The 20,398-nt window shown below is 44.3% G+C and overlaps 1 protein-coding gene across 1 annotated transcript in view; it reads left to right on the forward strand.

Moving 5' to 3' along the window:
* The window catches only part of LOC126175925 (15-hydroxyprostaglandin dehydrogenase [NAD(+)]-like), a 67,488-nt gene that overhangs the window by 16,495 nt on the left and 30,595 nt on the right, over positions 1–20,398 (forward strand). Inside the window, exons 2-3 of the mRNA XM_049922999.1 lie at positions 9,613–9,706; positions 14,851–14,974. Coding sequence (XP_049778956.1) covers positions 9,614–9,706; positions 14,851–14,974 — 217 coding nt within the window. The 5' untranslated portion in view covers position 9,613. The remainder of the gene's footprint in view (positions 1–9,612; positions 9,707–14,850; positions 14,975–20,398) is intronic.

Genomic DNA, 20,398 nt, shown 5'->3' on the forward strand with positions numbered 1-20,398 from the left:
GCGGCGGGTACTTTATGTTCCAGTAACACTTCTCTCCTTTCCTGTTCCAGTCGTGAATGGTTCGAGGGAAGACGATTGCTGGTAAACCTCAGTGTGAGCTCCAATCTCTTTGATTTTACCCTTCACGCTCACGATCCCTTCGCCACAGGGGGGAAGCAGTATATTGGTTTTCTCTTCTAAGAACATACGCTCTTGAAACTTGAAGAGCAAAACAGAGGGTGATGCAGAATGCCTCTCTCGCTGCGTCTGCCGCTGGAGCTGCTGAGAATCACCGTGATTCTTTGGAGTTTACGAAATGAAACTGTAACAAAACGCGCTAGGTCTTTTTTACGTGTTCTGAAAATTTGTCATCCTCTAGCACTCAGCTAGGGTACGCCCGAAGTTACTTTTACGTCTGAAGATTTCTCTACATTCAGAATGACATGTTGCTTTCTGTTTGCTAGAAGTCCTTCAGTCCAACAACACCCTTGACCGATATTCCGGACTCTCGTATTTCGTTCATTATGCGGCAGTGCGGAAGTGTATTGCACGCCAGGTCCAGCGGCCTTTCCTACATTGAGCTACTTTCGTTCCTTTTTTTCCCCATGGTCACTTATTTCGATATTTCCTACTTTGAGATTCCAGTACGACCTTCCTCAATAAAACCGATCTGGAGAAAAAAGTTTATAACTTCGACCTCCTCCGTGTTATCCTTCGCGCAATTACAGTCATAGACTGTCTGGACGGGGGGCTTCGACACGTTTACTGGTTGAACGTAAGACCAGACAGATGTTCGACGAAGGCAGGGGAATAGTGCACTGTCTTCGTTGGACAGGCTGCCACGAGAACAATATTTTCTTTCATTTAAAAATTCTAAATTATGTTCTCTGGTCACTTCTGTTATTATTATTATTATTATTATTATTATTATTATGTAGTATTCTGCCTAGTGGCAGGTCCATGTCTCAGTACGGAGAATTTCTGATTCCACTGTTCCCTGTCTTCAGCTTCTTCCTTCAGTGTGTTGTATCTCCTTGCATCTTTCATGTCGTCCAGATGTTGAATTCTTCTTCTTCCTCGTCCTGCGGTTCCTCTGAGATTCCCTTCGATGACATCATGTATGAGTCCATCGTGTCTAAGTACATGTCCAATCCATTGGGCCTTTCTCTGAAGAATTGTACGCATAATACTTCTCTCCTACTCTTCGCAGTACATCGTCATTTTTATGCGATCTGTCCACTTGATCTTTTCCAGTCTCCTCCAGCACCACATTTCAAAGCTCTCTATGTATTTTTTTCTCCTTCTTCCTCATGGTCCATGTCTCTGCTCCATACAGTACAAAGCTCCAAATGAGCACTTTATCAGTTTTTTCCTCAGTGCCAAATTCAACTTGCTGGTCAGCAGGGTCCTCTTCTTGTTGAAAGCAGCTTTGGCCATGGCGATTCTTGCTCGGATTTCGTTGGTGCAGTGGGCATCCTTTGTGATAAAACTTCCCAGGTACTTCAACTGATTCACATTTTCCAGTTACCGATTGTCAACAGTTACGTTCAAGTGTTTCTCACGTTTTGATATGCGCATCACTTTTGATTTTTCGATGTTGATTTCCATGCCGTATTTTCTTCCAGTTTCCACCAAATTGTTCATCATGTGTTGCAGCTGTCTCTGATTTTTGGCGAGCACTACCTGGTCGTCTGCATACTTGATGGTGTTGATGAGACTTCCTCCTACTTTGAAGTTCCCGCATCCTTTCAGCGCTTCTCTCGACAGCATTTCTCCATACAGGTTGAAGAGACTTGGCGACAGACAACATCCTTGTCTCACTCCCCTTCCTATTTCCACACTGTTAGTTTCTCCGTAGTTCAGTCGTACCTTTACCCTTGGTCCCAGGTACAAGTTCCTTATAAGTCTCCGATCTCTCCAGTTGATTCCTATTTCCTTAAGGATGTTCATCAAAATATTCCAATTGACTCTGTCGAAGGCCTTCTGCCAGTCAATAAAACAAGCGCAAACTTCTTCGTTAACGGCCAAAACACTCTCTGACAATATCCTCTGTTACTCTTCCGTATGAACATATACAGTCCGAGAAGGGAATACACGAGCTTCTTCGAGGTCTTGTGTTATGGGGAAGTACGTTGCAACGCTCTCGCTGCTGAAGGGATGTACAGGGAACGACTTCCTAGCATGCATCATCCGTCACGACGAGTGTTTATTTCTCTCGATCGACGAATGCGGGAGACTGGTTCACTGGAAAGAAGACACGAGCGACCTGGCAACATGAAGATCGATCGCACACCCGATTTTAAAGAGGGGGTGGCGTAACGTGTTGCAGAGGATCCCATTACAAGTACTCGTCGTGTTGCACGTGAAATGGGTGCTGCACACGCTACCGTGTGGCGAGTACTCCACGAACAACAACGCAGCTCATGCAACCACAACGAGTTCATGTAATGCTTGTAACTGCCTTTGCACCAAGGGTCGCATGGTGTCAGTGGTTGCTCCAACAATGGATTGATCGACTAGATTACATATAGATCGTGCTGTTTCCTGATGAGGCCTCATTTTATGGAGATGGTATTTCGAACAGCAGGAATAGCACTGTATGGGATGAGGAAAATCCTCACGCTTTGGTAGAGTCACACCATCAGGTACGTTTTGCTGTCAATGTCTGAGCCGGCATTGTAGGTGACAGTATCATTGGGCGATATCTTGGCCGTCTGAATGGTCACTGTACTTGTGAGGTTCGTGCAAAGATCTCTACCCGAGCTGTTGGAGAACGTACCCTTGACTGTTCGTGAGAGGATGCGGATACAACATGACGCTGCGTCGAACCACTTCAGTGTGAATGTCCGCAACCATCTGAATGCTGTGTTTCCTGGCCACTGGATTGGAAGGGTAGGTCCTGTTCCATGGCCGGTGAGGTCACCTGACCTGAATCCCCTTGATTATTTCCTATGAGATATCTCAGGTCACTTGTGCATGGGAGCCCAATGGATATTTGTCAGGGTGCGTCAGAATCTTTTTCTTCTTGATACATCTACATTCATATTCCTTAAGCCACAGTTCGGCGCACGGCGGAGGGTACTTTGCTTCGCTACCAGTCGTTTCCTTTCTTGTTCCACTCGCAAACAGCGCGAGGGAGAAACGACTGTGTACTCCCTCATGCCTCAATACGACCGCTAATTTGTCATATCACCTCTTCGGGTCCTTACGCGAAATGTAGGTTGGCGGCAATAGAACCTTTTTGCAATCAGCTGCAAATGCCCGTAGTCTAAAGTTTCTGGACAGTGTTGCGCGAAACATAGCTCGTCTTCTTTCTAGGGATTCACGTTTCACGTCACGAAGCAGTTCCGTTAATACTCGCCTGTTGATCGAATCTACCTGTCACAATTCTAGCAGCTCGCCTCTGAATTTCTTCGATGTATTCCTTTAATTCGACCTGATGGACGACTTCGGTCCCTTAAAAAAAGGTCTTGAACTGTTGGCGATTCTTGTCGGACGAGGATGTGCTGTATGCGCTTGACACAGCAGAACACTGTTTTTACCAGGTGGGTCTCCTCAACCTGGTTCGTCGGTGGGCCGATTGCCCAGTTCTGATGACGATTTTGCCTGACTGGCTTGCAGATTTTGGACTGTACGGCCTTTGAACGGAAACTTTTTATGGCCCCTTATACAGTCTGAACTAGGTAAATCACAACAACTAAAATGCGTTCCGCAAGGGTTCGTAATGGTGCGTTGTCTTTTTGCACATTATTTAGTGAATGAAGTTAGTAGCACAAAAGCGGCCAACTTTATGACACTTTTAGTACTTCCGATAACGTAAGCTTATACAAACATGTACTGCGACACTTAACTACAACACACATCTACATCTACATCTACATCTACATCTGGCCTGCCCGGCTAGCCGTACGGTCTAACGCGTTGCTTCCCGAGCGGAAGGCGTGGCGGTCCCCGGCACGAATCCGTCCGGCGGATTAGTGTCGAGGTCCGGTGTGCCGGCCAGCCTGTGGATGGTTTTTAAGGCCGTTTTCCATCTGCCTCCGCGAATGCGGGCTGGTTCCCCTTATTCCGCCTCAGTTACACTTTGTCGGCGATTGCTGCGCAATCACTCTTTCCACGTACGCGTACATCATAATTACCCTACCACGCAAACATAGGGGTTACACTCGTCTGGAATGCGATGTTCCCAGGGGCGGGGGGGTCCACTGGGGGCCAAACCGCACAATAACCCTGGGTTCGGTGTGGGGCGGCGGTGGGGTGAGTGGACTGCTGTAGCCTGTAGTGGGGTTGTGTACCACTGAGGGCTACGGTGGGGACGAAGCCTCTCCGTCGTTTCTAGGTCTTCAGTTCAATACATACATACATATATCTACACCTACGTGATTACTGTGCTATTTATAATAAAGTGCCTGGCACAGGGTTCGATGAACCACCTTCAAACTGTCTCTCTACCGTTCCACTCTCGAACGGCGTGCGGGAAAAAGGAGCACTTAAATTTTTCTGTGCGAACCCTGATTTCTCTTAGTTTATCGTGATGATAATTTCTCCTTATGTAGTTGGATGCCAACAGAATGTTTTCTCAATCGGAGGAGAAAACTGGAGATCGATATTTCATGAGAAGATCACGTCGCAACGAAAAACGCCTTTGTCTTAATGATTGCCACTCCAATTCACGTATCATGTCTGTGGCACTATATCCCTTATTCCTCGATAATACAAAACGAGCTGCCCTTCTTTGTACTTTTTCGATGTCATCCGTCAGTCCCACCTGATGCGGTTCCCCACCACAGAGCAGGACTCCAGAAAAGGGGGACAAGCGTGGTGTAAACAGTCTCTTTAGTGGACCTATTGCACCTTCTAAGTGTTCTACCAATGAATCGCAGTCTTTGGTTCGCTCTACCCACAACATTACATATGTGATCGTTCCAATTTAGGTTATTTGTAATTGTAATCCCTAAGTATTTAGTTGAATTTACAGCCTTCAGATTTGTGTGACGTATCGCGTAATCGAAATTTAGCGGATTTCCTTTAGTACTCATGTGAATAACTTCACACTTTTCCTTATTCAGTGTCAACTGCCACTTTTCACACCATACAAATATCTCATCTAAATCATTTTGCAATTCGTTTTGGTCGTCTGATGACTTTAGAAGACGGTAAATGAGAGTATCATCTGCAAACAATCTAAGACGGCTACTGAGATTGTGTGCTACGTCATTAATATAGATCAGGAACAAGAGATGGCCTATAACACTTCCTTGGCGAACGCCGGATATTATTTCTGTTTTACTCGATGACTTTCCGTGTATCACTACGAACTGTGACCTTTGTGACAGGAAATCCCGAATGCAGTCGCACAACTGAGGCGATACTCCATAGGCATCCGTTTGGTTAGAAGACGCTTTTGAGGAACGGTGTCGAAAGCCTTCTGAAAATCTAAAAATATGGAATTAATTTGACCTCTCCTGTCGATAGAACTCATTACTTCATGAGTATAAAGAGCTAGTTGAGTTTCGCAAGAACGGTATTTTCTGAATCCGTGCTGAGTAAGTGCATAATCACGTCGGCAACCCTTTCACACGAATCAGTTGAGTGCAAATGACGACTCCGCTAGTGCAGTACCCTTTTAGGACTTGTTTACCCGATAGTACTGCCCTTTATGTATGTGCTTATTGCTATACCAAGTTTATTGCCTCAGTGCAGTTCAGAATGTTACTTACACATTGAGCGGTATTTGAAAAAAAGCGTAACACATTCAGTAGAACACTCTGAGCATTTGTAAATTGTATTTAGAAACGAATTTATAATGCGTAACAAAACGTTGTCTTTTTTGCTGAACCATTCACAAATATCCCTAATTTTATTAATCAGACTGGTTTTCTACAATTTCAATTGTCACACTTGTTTCTGCTGCTTGCTTTCACAAAGTTAGCCCTGTAATCTACGGAAATAGCTGGTTTCGCTTTCCAGTGGGTGAAGATAATGTGTGTAAAATTTAACTGTCATACAGAAGGCCTGCAAGATTAACTCACTTGTATCACCCTATCCGAGTTAATCATGTCATCAAATTTATCGACCGAAGCAAAAAATTTCCAAGAAATCTACAAACACGTTTTCCCCCCTGCAAACAAAATGACTTTGTGGCCAGCTCAGGCACAATGAACGTGTTTTCAGCTTCCATGCCACTAATGACAATACTCTGCGAGAACACACTGCAGCTGACCAATATGTCGCATGTTGACCAGAGTATCCGCCCAAGCTGTAAAAATGTATGTATGTACTTGTGTACGCTTAATATCTCCTCCTAAACCACTGGACCTATTTCAGCCAAGCCTGGTACGCATAAGTCAACAACCGCTGTGGGGTAGGAACAACCTAACTATTTGAGTTTAGCAGGTATGACATCATAAGCAGTGAGATGCGCGAAAATAAACTGCGTGACGCGTGAAGTTGAAATACGTTTATTCAGTACTACTAAGAGTCTCCTACAAATGAATCAGCTTAAGGAAATCCCAGACACCTGGCAGCTCTTTTGACAGTTTTCAACTGCGAAGGGCAACAGTCTGTAGACGACGAAAATGGACGTCTATGGAGCTACGAAGAAGTGTAGCCGCAGAGACGTTACAGAGACGATACAGACACGCGAAGCAGCTGCGCCCATCGTACAGAAAGTATTTCATAATTTAAAAGGTGGTTTCACGAACAGATGGAAATGAATTTTGTGCGATAGAACACTACAAACACAGTTCACTTTTTTGTTTTCGCCTCTAATAGAAATACACGACGAATGCCAGGAATGTCAGCTACTTTAGTTTAAGAATTGCAACTTCCCCTTTGGAAAACTGTGTATTATTGTGCTGGTAAACCTCTTAGGTTATTTGATACAAAGACAGTTGAGTTAAACTGAACGTACTCAGACACTTCTCTCTTTACTTATTCTGATCATCACTAAACTGACACACAATATTTTTAGCGCAACGCAATCTGACTTTCAATAATACCCACAAAAGAATGGCCCTGACTACCAATAACCTATACCTTTCATGAATCACTTACCTCACAAAAATCTTCGTTACTCGAACTACTGCAATACAGCGAGCTCCAATACTGCCAGCTAAATAAAATATCTAACTACTGAAGGCACTAACTACTGATAGGCATAGTTAGCAAATGAAAGATTTTGATAGAGAACAAACAATGTATTTACCTTAATAGTGTTCAAAAGTCATCATATATATATCAGTTCATGACATCCAGTCTTACAAATTTCGTTTTCTGACGGACACACGTCCAGGTCATCCACTCTTAAAATTCTGCCATCTCCCTCCCCACATCCACCACTGGTGACCGCTGACCTCCAACTGCACAACGCTACGCGCTGTTCACATCCAACTGCCAACACTACATTAGTGAATATTCGACCAATGAGTCCAACCAGCCACAGACTGCACACAGCACAGTCAGTGATTTTTGTACAGAGCGCTACGTTTCGTTACCAAGATAAAAACCTAAACAGCCTACTTACAGAATAAAAAGCAAAATGTGCTATTGTCTCAAAGTAACAATTCAGTCATAAAGTTGTCCAGCTTTCTGCGCCGGCCGCTGTGGCTGAGCGATTCTAGACGCTTCAGTCCGAAACCGCGATGCTGCTACGGTCGCAGGTTCGAATCGTGCGTCGAGCATGGATGTGTGTGATGTCCTTAGGTTACTTAGGTTTAGGCAGTTGGAAGTTTAGGGGACTGATGACCTCGGATGTTAAGTCCCATAGTGCTTAGAGCCATTTGAACCAGCTTCCTGCAACTCATTTTACATACATCGTGAAGCCATGACATAGTTCCTTAGAACTTCATAATGCGGGCAACCACAGCCGTTAAATAGTTTAATGAATGGAAGTAAAACAAACCGCAAGACAGCTGCAACTAGCGAATACTTTAAAAAGTTTGATTGTGTGACCATCCTCCGCAACAAGCATATAAATACTTGTTTTGTAAATAAAACTGGCTTTCCTGCTGCTAGTTACTTTATTTATCCCATAGGCGTTTCGCCTTCTCCTGTTGTAAGGCATCATCAATGGGATCTATAACGATACAGTTTTCTTAGTTATAGATTATCAAATAGTTCACTTCGCGATTTTTTGTAAAAAAAAGTAATTACTTACGATTTGCTGATCTGCGTTTCCTCACGTCTGGTCTGGAGGTCGCACTACCACTTTTATCACTGCCATATAATCACGTGTTCTCGCCTTCCACACACTGTTCACCATGTTTCTTACTCTTTTTTGTGGTGGGCTATTGTTCTTTTGTCACTCGATACAACTATTTGCGACTCCATTACGTGTTTCATCTTCTTTCGTATGTTTACCTATTTGTTGCCAACCTAACGAAGCGTATGTTCGATACTAACTTGTATTTATGATGTTCATACCGTGTGTGTGTGTGTGTGTGTGTGTGTGTGTGTGTGTGTATGAGTGAGAGAGAGAGAGGGGGATAGAGCCGACGTTCTTTTTTTATTGTCACAACCGGTTTCCCTGAATTAAAACAACATCATCAGTTGAATTACATAGGAAGGGAAAAATCCCATTTAATACATATGGTCAAAATACTATGATAATCTTATTAATAAATTTTAACATGTCAAAAACTATGTCAATATGTTGCGGTTTTTATTTGTGTGTCCTTCATTTCGTCGATTCCGTATGGTACGCTGATCGACTTGTTGCTCAATCAGCCCTACGGTCTTGACTTTTTTTAATAATGGTGTTCGGTTGAGTGAAGGGGAGAGGGTGTCAGAAAGCGTAGGTGGAGGGGCGGGGTTAGTCATTTAACTCGCTGTAGGGCCCCAATTTTGATGTTTCCTTATTTATGTCTTTCGGTTTCACTCATTGTATTTATAAATAGTTTTTTCTGCTAGAGTGCCATCACATTATTCAGACGATGTCGCGCTTTATTTATTTTGACGACTTCTCCTCTTCAGTGGTTTGATTTTTGATTACGAACGTTGGGAGCGTCTTGGTGCGCAAATATGTCACTGTTGTAAGTACATTTCAAATATGATTTTAAATATTTTTAGAGATTTTGTAAAAGATTCTTGTAGCATTTCGATCATACGTATTTCAAATGGCAATGAGCACTATGGGACTTGACATCTGAGGTCATCAGTCCCCTAGAACTTAGAACTATTTAAACCTACCCAATCTGAGGGCATCAAAAATATCCATGCCCGAGGCAGGATTCGAACCTCAGGCTGAAGCGCCTAAAACCGCTCGGCCACCGCGGCCGGCCATATGTATTTCATGGGATCTTTTCTTTCTTATGCAGTTCACCTGAGGATGCTGTTTTAATGCAGGGAAACCAGTTGTGGCAATAAAGATATAACCAATTACAACTGTGTTGCGATTCACTTTACTTCCATTCATCGTGTCATTGATATGGAACGCAAAATCCCAATAAACGAGATAGAAAGCAGGCAACTGTGCCGTTGCTGTAGAGCTTCTGAGTGTGGTCTTCATAACCTAAAGCACTTTTGCACTCGCATCACAAAGAAGACAAACTGAGAACGCTGAGCAGTCCGAATGCTGTAGCGTGTTTATCCCACACACGACTTGTGTTGCAGAGACGGCGTCCCGTGTTGCAGGATGGACCCCTCTGGCAAGGTGGCGCTGATCACGGGGGCGGCCGGCGGCCTGGGAAGAGCCTTCAGCAGGGCGCTGCTGGCTGCAGGCGCCAAGGTGAGTCTCTGTTTCCTCTCTTACCTCACTTACAGCCTCGGCACATACGGCGGCTAACACCACTGCCTTGTCGTACGATCCTGCTCTACGTCATTGTCCTTTTAGATCTCTTCTTTGTCACTAATTTTTCCAGGGGCAAAGAAAATATGTCAGAATGCCTGCTTAGAAGTAAGAGAGAGCTTGGAGCAGCTAATCTTGTCAAATAAAATAACCGCGCTCATAAAGAAAAAAAATAAGGGAAGTCCGAGAAGGACGCGCACACCAAGGGTTTCGTTCAAACATAATTATGTGTACAGACAGTTCATCCATCCCAGGAATCGACAATTTCGACGATTCTTGCCTGTTATCGGTATCGGCAAAGACGAAATATACGTCTACCATTGCTGAGGAAAAGGGGTCTTAACAGATTGAGAGAGACAGTCAGTCAGATAACAAATGTCAAAAAAAAAATCTTTCCTTCATATGATATAATTATAAATCAATAATTTTCGGATTTTACTCTTCTGCTTGTACTGCGAGACTTGTCTTTTTCCCAAATAGCACAAATATAGCATGACTCAAGGCCAACGGGAAGAACCCTACAGGTTTTGATGAATAATTTCTCGGGTATGGAAGTAACAGTATCTTTTGATTGCGTTGAGTTAGAAGCTTACATTTATTATACTCTCAAGGGACACAGACTTTAGTATGTCACATAAATTTCAACTTCACACGTCAGTCCGTTCCTGAGAAGAAGGTTCTTAATAGATGGACAGACAGTTAGATAAAAAAATGACTTTTTTGTGTGTCATATATTTACAAAATTGTGTCAAAATTGTGTGTCATATATTTACAAAATTTCTGGATTTCTTTCCTTTTGTTGTGCTGTAAAAAGATAAGGCAAATTAGAGCTCGTACTGAGACGTTCAGGCATCCGTTTTTCCCTCGTGCGATCCGCGAGTGGAACAGATGCCGTAAAAGCCTACCTGCAGCTTTCAAGACACAGTATTAAGTGAAGAGTCTAGCTATATAATCAGTCCTGTACGTATCTTGACCGCGAGGACAGAGCTATCTAAGCAGCCATTCTTCCCACGCTCCATATCGTAAATAGAACGAGAAGAAACTTCAACATGAAGTAGCTTGCTAAGGAAGAGAAGGAGGAGGAGCTCAGTGTTTAACGTCCCGTCGATATCCAAGTCGTTACAGACAGAGCATGAGCTCGGATTAGGGAAGGATGGGAAAGCAAATTGGCCGTGCCCTATCGAGGGAATCATCTCGTCATTTGCCCCAAGTAATATAGGGAAATCGCGGACAACCTAAATCTGGATATACGGACGGAGGTCTAAACCGTCATCCTCGCGAATGCGAATCCAGTGTGCTAACCACTCCTCTACCTGGTTCAGTAGTACCATGCTAAGTGCCCTCTGTCATGCTCTTCAGTGTTTTGCAGACCACAGATGTAGAAATATATCCAGAGAAAGACAATTCCTCAAAATTAGAACAATGCTGTAATTTTTCTGCTTCGCAAGACCGGGTACGGACGTGACTATATTTCAGTCAGTCTCGCCTCCCACATGAAAAGCATATAAAAGACGTTTTATGTAAATCCAGCAAAGGAAGAGAAGTGAATGTAGCACTTGTCGGTTGGGAACTTTTGTGTCGGGACTCTGATTGACTGTCTGCGACTGGACTCCTGGTGACTTGACTTGCTGACTCACTGGATCACTAACTGGGCTGTCCAGTGATCTAAACGTTGGCAGGTGAGAGGGCGTTGGCGGCTTGTTTCTTGCGAGTCTGTCCTTGGCCTCTCTCCTGACAGACACGATACTTGCACCTGCTGTTAATCTTCTCGCAACCTCTTTGCGCCTGGTGTGCTAGTGATAGCTTATGTCAGCACAGCAACATAGTTATAGAATGGATGACTGAATGTACACTACTGGCCATTACAATTGCTACAGCACCAAGATGACGTGCTACAGACGCGAAATTTAACGACAGGAAGGAAACGCTGTGATATGCAAATGATTACCTTTTCAGAGCGTTCACACAAGGTTGGCGCCGGTGGCGACACCTACAACGTGCTCACATGAGGAAAGTTTCCAACCGATTTCTCATACATAAACAGCAGTCGACCGGCGTTGCCTGGTGAAACGTTGTTGTGATGCCTCGTGTAAGGAGGAGAAATGCGTAATATCAAGTTTCCGAATTTGATAAAGGTCGGATTATAGCCTATCGCGATTGCGGCTTATCGTATCGCGACATTGCTGCTCGCGTTGGTCGATGCTGCTGCAAACGTCGTCGAACTGTTCGTGTAGATGGTTGTTATCTTGCAAACGTACCCATCTGTTGACTCAGGGATCGAGACGTAGCTGCACGATCCGTTACAGCCATGCGAATAAGATGCCTGTCATCTCGACTGCTAGTGATACGAGGCCGTTGGGATCCAGCACGGCGTTCCGTATTAACCTCCTGAACCCACCGATTGCATATTCTGCTAACAGTCATTGCATCTCGATCAACGCGAGCAGCAATGTCGCGAAACGATAAACCGCAATCGCGACAGGCTACAATCCGACCTTTATCAAAGTCTGAAACGGTACGCATTTCTTCTCCTTACAGGAGGCATCAAAACAACGTTTCACCAGGCAACGCCGGTCAACTGCTGTTTGTGTATGAGAAATTGTTGGAAACTTTCCTCATGTCAGCACGTTGTAGGTGTCGCCACCGGCGCCAACCTTTTGTGAATGCTCTGTAAAGCTAATCATTTGCATATCACAGCATCTTCTTCCTGTCGGTTAAATTTCGCGTCTGTAGCACGTCATCTTCGTGGTGTAGCAATTTTAATGGCCAGTAGTGTAGCACGAATGGCCATAGGTTTGCTTTACTCGTGAGAAGTCGACACAGAGATGCTGAAGAAACTGAACTGGCGGACGGCTGAAGATGGACGCAAACTGTCCCGTGGGAGCCTACTCACAAAGTTTCAAGAGACAGCTTATTATTCGTTAATTTTGCAACGAGGTTACGCTTGGCTCATTTTTATTATTCACTTTTGTGGGAAGACACCATATGGGACACGTTTTCATTATCCATTATCCTTTAAATTTCACACGGGGAGGTTACAAGCTTCATCACTTAAAGCTTGTAACCTCCCCGTGTGAAATTTAAAGGATAATGGATAATGAAAACGTGTCCCATATGGTGTCTTCCCACAAAAGTGAATAATAAAAATGAGCCAAGCGTAACCACGTTGCAAAATTAACGAATAATAATGGCCCAAACGTAAACTCGCCACAAAATTAACGTTAAGAAATGAAGATTGTTCATTAAACCCGCAATAATGTTAATTAGATAATGAACCATGAACTGACTGTAACATCTCAACACAAATAATTAAACCTGACAAATTTTATAGGTACAGCAGCGCTGACCTACGGCCCTGTGAAATAATCAAACCTGATAAATTCTTACCTCAGTAAAACTGTATGTCTATCTGCTCTTATTTTTGGCACAGCTTCGTGCAATGCTGGCGTATATTTAATTCTGATTCTTGGAGGAAATGCATAGGAAATATTCTTTGAATTGAAATGAATCTTTTTCTTCAAAAGGGTGGAAAAATTCTTTAAATTGAAATGATTACTTTTCTTTAAAAGATTTACTTTATAAAAAAATTATTATTGGGGCAATTCTTGAACAAATTAATTACAATTAACATGTGTTATTAGCTGAGCGCAATGCTGCTTCATTATCTTCTATAACAAAATACCTCGTCCCGAACCGTGACCAGAGATGGAGGGAGAGCACGCCGCCGACGCATGGCGACGGCCGCTCAGTACAACCGTCCACTCGCAACTACTGCCGTCAGAGTGCGACTCGCAACTCCTCTTGCCGAACCGCAACACGCTACTACTGTGGTCTCGCGCGCGCTACTACTCTCGAACTGAACTCTCACGCGGTCAAGCGCAGACTAGCAACGATAAATAACTCTCTGGTCAGAGATTCTGTCATGCCTCGCCATCGCTGGTAATGAATACATATGAAACGTACGCGTTTCAAGCTACACAGATACTACAACGCCCAACGCATCGCGGGCGTGGTGACCGCGAGGACAAGACGGGACTAATTGTAGCTCCGAGGCGTCCGAGCGTTCGTTCTTTCAGCGCTCCATACCTCAATGGAATGAAAAGAAGCCCTAATAACTGATACTTTGGCAAATACCCTGTGCCATTCACTTCACAGAAGTCTTCAGAACAAGTGCGTGTGATGGAACATTAATAGCGGCATAGTCACCAGCACTGGGTATACCCCATTGCCAGCGATGTGGGAGTCGTGGGAGACCCTTAGCAGCGCCAGCTGTGTTCATGCTCGAATGGAGCGGTCTGTTGCGTGACGAATCTCTGAAACAGTTCTGAAGCAAATTTAATGAAGTTCGTTCTTCAATTTAGGAATAAAGTTGAACTCACAACGGCTTATGTGTGGCGAGTGTGGCAGGTGTGCAGCACTTCCCACCGCCATCGATCGAAAAATTCGGTCACAACTTCTGCCATATGAAGGCGAGCATTGCAATATAAAATGAAGTGCGGCGCTTGCAGAAAGTGTCGCTGCTTCTTTCTGTTAACTGGCAGCGGGCGGTGTTCCAAAAATGAAGAGCTTAGAGAGAGAAGCCGGCCAGCCTTGTGCAGGACGATGCTCGGCCGCCTACGACCTGGGTCTGGCTGATTTGTTCAGTGGATCAGGCTGGGAAGTACTGCACCATCAGCCAAACTCCCCGGACTCAAGCCCTTGTGACTTCAACCTGATTGCTAAACTGAACGAAACTCATCAAGGCATTCGCTTCAGAACTGTTAGAGGGATTCGTCAGGTCACAGACCGCTCCGCTCGAACTTCCAAGACAACTGGCGGTGCTAAGGGTATACCACGACTTCTACGTCCTTCGCAACAGGTTATACACTACAACTGCGTGTATTTCGTGTCAGTTGTTAACAAATAGTTAGCCCTACTAAAGTTTAACCTTCGTGTGTACATGTAAACGTATATCCAGATCAGTAACACTGAGAGTCAGGTCTGGGGTCGTGCTCACATAGCCTAATGTCTGAGCCGACTGCTTGCGAGCAGCAGGAAATCCAAATTAGAGTTCCTTCGCGCTGGTAACGAGCTTTCTTTTGCAGATCGTGGCGTCGGACGCTGACGAGGCGGCAGGGAAGAAGGCCTTGGAGGAGCTGGAGACGCAGTTCGGAAAGGGGAAGGTCGTCTTCGTCAAAGCGGACGTCACCAACAACAGCTCGCTGGAAGGTAGCGCCCCCTCTCTGGAACCACTGGAGATGTCTTCCAGGAGGCCTCCAAGGCTCTTCATGTTATTGATTCTTCTGCTCACTCTCCATAACACTAGCATAGTAAAGTCCTTATCCTCCAGTTTGGCTGAAAAATAAGATTTGTCAGCACTCTAAATGAGGTGGTTTCCAAGTTAAACCAGTGTAATTCTTTCGATTACTTCTAGCTACCCATGCTTAAGCCATTACCAGTGTGATCTCCCATGCAGTTCCTATATAACCACTATTTTCTCACGTCGTGCGATTCTATTTACACTGGCTTACTAGTGCCGTCAATCAGCGTCAGATCCAACGCAACCTCTTCCTTGTTTTTTTGGAAAATTGTTCAAAAATGGTTCAAATGGCTCTGAGCACTATGGGACTTAACTTCTGAGGTCACTACTTAAACCTAACTAACCTAAGGACATCACACACATCCATGCCCGAGTCAGGATTCGAACCTGCGACGGTAGCGGGCGCGCGGTTCCAGACTGTAGCGCCTAAAACAACTCGGCCACTCCGGCCGTCTTGGAAAATTGTATTTCACGTTTCATAAACATTTGTTTTGGACTGAATGACGGATAAAAGCAAGAAAGAACTCTGATACAAATTTGGGATGCTGTTGGTCATTAATTACAGTGGTAAAACAGTCCCTCAGCTACATGCAAATTTCTCCTCAGTACCAAACAGCTCATAAAATTCGCAGCTACCTTACTGTTTACCGCACGGAAGAGGTACTCACTCTTCCATTGAAAAATGCCACCATAGAGACCTGACTGGCGGACTTCAGGGTGCCATTACCAGAGGATACTACGTCGAGCCACGTCAGACACACTCCGCTGCCCTCTGCTTTGTACACGACGGCCAAAATAAAACTGGCCTGGAAAATATTTTTGGAACCTTAAGATAGGCAACCCAACTCAAAAAGCGCGAATGATGTAAGTTGCCAAAACTATTTTCCGACCCGGGTGCAGGTGACGTTGTCTACCTTACGGCGCATGACACACACTGGTGTGCAGATCTTAATGACGAAAGTAACTTCCGCTTGATCGTGTCACAGCCGAATAACGTAGCTTGATGAATTTCGACCACTCATAGATAAAAAGAATTGCTACAGTACAGCAGAGAAGGTAACTGAAGGAAGTAAGAAATGCGACGGGGGAAAATGACACTTTTGTTCAAAGACAATAATTTCATTGAAGTAACTACGATTCAAGATGGTCCCTGTTGTTGTTGTCTTCATCCTGAGACTGGTTTGATGCAGCTCTCCATGCTACTCTATCCTGTGCAAGCTTCTTCATCTCCCAGTACTTACTGCAACATACATCCTTCTGAATCTGCTTAGTGTATTCATCTCTTGGTCTCCCTCTACGATTTTTACCCTCCACGCTGCCCTCCAATACTAAATTGGTGATCCCTCGATGTCTCAGAACATGTCCTACCAACCGATCCCTTCTTCTAGTCAAGTTGTGCCACAAACTCCTCTTCTCCCCAATTCTATTCAATACCTCCTCATTAGTTATGTGATCTACCCACCTAATCTTCAGCATTCTCCTGTAGCACCACATTTCGAAAGCTTCTATTCTCTTCTTGTCTAAACTACCGTCCACGTTTCACTTCCATACATGGCTACACTCCATACAAATACTTTCAGAAATGACTTCCTGACATTTAAATCTATACTCGATGTTAACAAATTTTTCTCTTTCAGAAACGCTTTCCCTGCCATTACCAGTCTACATTTTATATCCTCTCTACTTCGACCATCGTCAGTTACTTAGCTCCCCACACAGCAAAACTCCTTTACTACTTTAAGTGTCTCATTTCATAATCTAATTCCCTCAGTATCACCCGACTTAATTAGAATACATTCCATTATCCTCGCTTTGCTTTTGTTGATGTTCATCTTATACCCTCTTTTCAAGACTTAGCAGAATGTGTGATCTGTACGGACGACAATGCAACGTCCTCCTGTGCGAGTGACGAGGTTGTTCATGAGTTCTTGTGGTAGGGCGTTGGATTCTTCTTCCACCAGCGCGGCTGGCAACTGCTGACTGCTCGCTGGTGGATGTGGAGGTCCTGCAGTGGGTCTCCAATGCGCATCCCTCACCTGTTCCGTGTGATTAGGCCGAGGGAACGGGCAGGACAGGCCATTCGCCGATTAGCCTCTCCTTCCAAGATCTCCTCCATACGGGCAGTACGATGCGGCCTCACATTCTCCTCCATAAAAATGAATTCAGCATCCAATGCAGCCCTGAAGACACTACACGAGTAGGCCTGTGCAAGGTGAACGCTGCAGTCTCTCCCACTGCTACTACCGTTACTACCATTACTACCCCCACTAAAACCACAATACGCCGCCGCACCTGTCGTCACATACATAAAATTATATGTTTCCAAAATAAACTGCTTTCGGCTGCATATGAACCTGTACAGGCAAACGAGTGGTTTCGTGATTTCAAATCAGATCTTCAGTCGGACTTCTACGAGACACGAAACGCACACTATGTGATCAAAAGTATCCTGACACCCCCCAAAAAACTTGTTTCATATTAGGTGCATTGTGCTGCCATCTACTGCCAGCCACTCCATATCAGTAGTCATTAGACATCGTGAGAGTGCAGAATGGAATGATCCGCTGAACTCACGGACTTCTAACGTGGTCACGTGATTGAGTGTCATTTGTATCATACGTCTGTACGCGATATTTCCACACTCCTAAACATTCCTAGGCCCACTGTTTCCGATGTGATAGTGAAGTGGAAACGTGACGGGACACGTACAGCGCAAAAGCGTGCAGGCCGACCTCGTCTGTTGACTGACAGAGACCGCCAACAGTTGAAGAGGGTCGTTATGTGTAATAGGCAGACATCTGTCCAGACAATCACACACGAATTTCCAACTGCACCAGGATCCACTGCAAGTACTATGACACTGAGGCGCGAGGTGAGAAACCTTGGATTTCATGGTCGAGCGGCTGCTCATTAGCCAGACATCACGCCGGTAAATGCCAAACGACGCCTCACTTGGTGTAAGGAGCGTAAACATTGGACGATTGAACAGGGGAAAACGCTGTGTGGAGTGACGAATCACGGTACACAATGTGGCGATCCGATGCCAGGGTGTGGGTTTTGCGAATGCCCGGTGAACGTCATCTGCCAGCGTGTGTAGTGCCAACAGTAAAGTTCGGAGGTGGTCGTATTATGGTGTGGTCGTGTCTTTCATGGAGGCGGATCGCAGCCCTTGTTGTTTTGCGTGGCACTATCACAGTACGGGCTTACATTGATGTTTTAAGCACCTTCTTGCTTCCCAATGTTGAAGAGCAATTTGGGGATGGCCACTGCATCTTTCAACTGGATCGAACACCTGTTCATAATGCAAGGCCTGTGTCGGAGTGGTTACACGACAATAAAACTCCTGTAATGTACTGGCCTGCACACAGACCTGACGTGAATCCTATACAACACCTTTGGGATGTTTTGGAACGCCGACTTTGTGCCACGCCTCACAGACCCACATGTCCTCAGTGCGGCACTCCGTGAAGAAGGGGCTGCCATTCCCCAAGAAACCTTCCAGCACCTGATTGAACGTATGCCTGCTAGAGTGGAAGCTGGCATCAAGGCTAAGAGTGGGCCAACGCCATATTGAATTCCAGCATTGCCGATGGAGGGTGCCACGAACTTTTAAGTCATTTTCAGTCAGGTGTCCGGATACTTTTCATCACATAATGTACAATCGACATTATGATAAAAAAAAGTACCTGTCCTAATGATCTACTCTCTATAACAACCAATATGAAATACTCACATGTCAGTAAAACAATCAAGTCCTGATGCAGGAAGGAGACGTGTCGCAGAATCCCGTAATTCTGAGTATTCCGATGTTGTACTGCCGTCTGAAGACATTTAAAATAGGCCGCAGGAAAAATAAAATAAAGTGCGCATGGGCTTCCTGAAAGAACTCGTTAATCACTATGTAGCAAGTTTAGAGAAAAAAGAATTTTTATTTACTTGAGAGATGATGAATTTCTTAGCCAAGAACGCTTGTAAATAACCTTCATTGTTGATTATATGTTTCGATGATCATGGTTACAATCTTGAAATCTAGATAGCAGGTGATTATATGTCTCCTATATCAGTTGTACAGGTTGTTGTTTCTGTGGTTTTCGGTCCTACGACTGGTTTGATGCACCTCTCCAAGCTACGCTATCGTGTGAAATTCTTTTCATCTCCAAACAACTACTGCGACCTACATCCTTCTCAATCTGCTTATTCTATTCGTCTCTTGGTCGCCCTCTACAATTTTTATCCCCCACTCTTCCCCCCAGAACTAAGGTGATGATCCTTTCATGTCTCAGTATGTGTTCTGTCAACCTGTCCCTTCTCCTAGTCAGATTGTGCCACAAACTTCTTTTCTCCGTAATTCTGTTCAGTGCCTCCTCATTAGTTAAAGTGATATACCTATCTAATATTCAGCATTCTTTTTTAGCACCTCATTTCAAAAGCTTCTATTCTCTCTTCTTCTAAACAGTTTATCGTACATGTCTCACTTCCATAGATGGCTACACTCCATACACATACTTTCAGAAAAGACTTCCTCATAATTGAATCTATATTCCATGTTAACAAATTTCTCTTCTTCAGAAACGCTTTTTTTCCATTGCCAGTCTACATTTCATATCCTATCTACTTCGGCAATCAATAGTTATTTTTCTGCCAAAATAGCAAAACCTCATACACTACTTTATTTCTCAGCATCACCTTATTCACTTAGACTACATTCCGTTATCCTTTTTTGCTTTTGTTGATATTAATCTTATAGCCCCCTTTCAAGACACTGTACATTCAATAAACTACTCTTCCTAGTTCTTTGCTGTCTCTGACAGAATTACTACGTTTTTATTTCTTCTCCCTGGACTTTGATTCCCACTGCAAATTTTACTTTGGTTTCCTTTATTGCTTGTTAAATGTACAGGTTGAATAACATCGGGGATAGGCTACAATCCTGTCTCAGTGCCTTCCCTACCACTCCTCCCCTCTACTCTTATAATTGCCGTCTGGTTTCTGTACAATTTGTAACTAGCCTTTCCCTCACTATATTTTACCTCTCCTATCTTCAGAATTTCAAAGAGAATAAGCCAGTCAACATGCTACACAAGTACTCCTTCTAAAACATTGTTAGGTGTTTGAGGCACGAGATGAACGATGCATCGGCTAGTCTAGGTTAAAACCACAATAAACAGAGTTACTCGCCAAATGCTCGTGTCCCATACCACATGCAACTGTGCATTTCATCGCAGGCAGGGCACCGCTAGACTCGCCAGAAGGGCTGTAGTGAAGTATGTAGTATGAGACACGAGGTTTCTGCGAATTACTCTGTATATTGTGAACTTGACTTGCCGCTGCAT

The sequence above is a fragment of the Schistocerca cancellata genome, chromosome 3 (assembly GCF_023864275.1).
Source record: "Schistocerca cancellata isolate TAMUIC-IGC-003103 chromosome 3, iqSchCanc2.1, whole genome shotgun sequence".
Classification (NCBI taxonomy): Eukaryota; Metazoa; Arthropoda; class Insecta; order Orthoptera; family Acrididae; genus Schistocerca; species Schistocerca cancellata.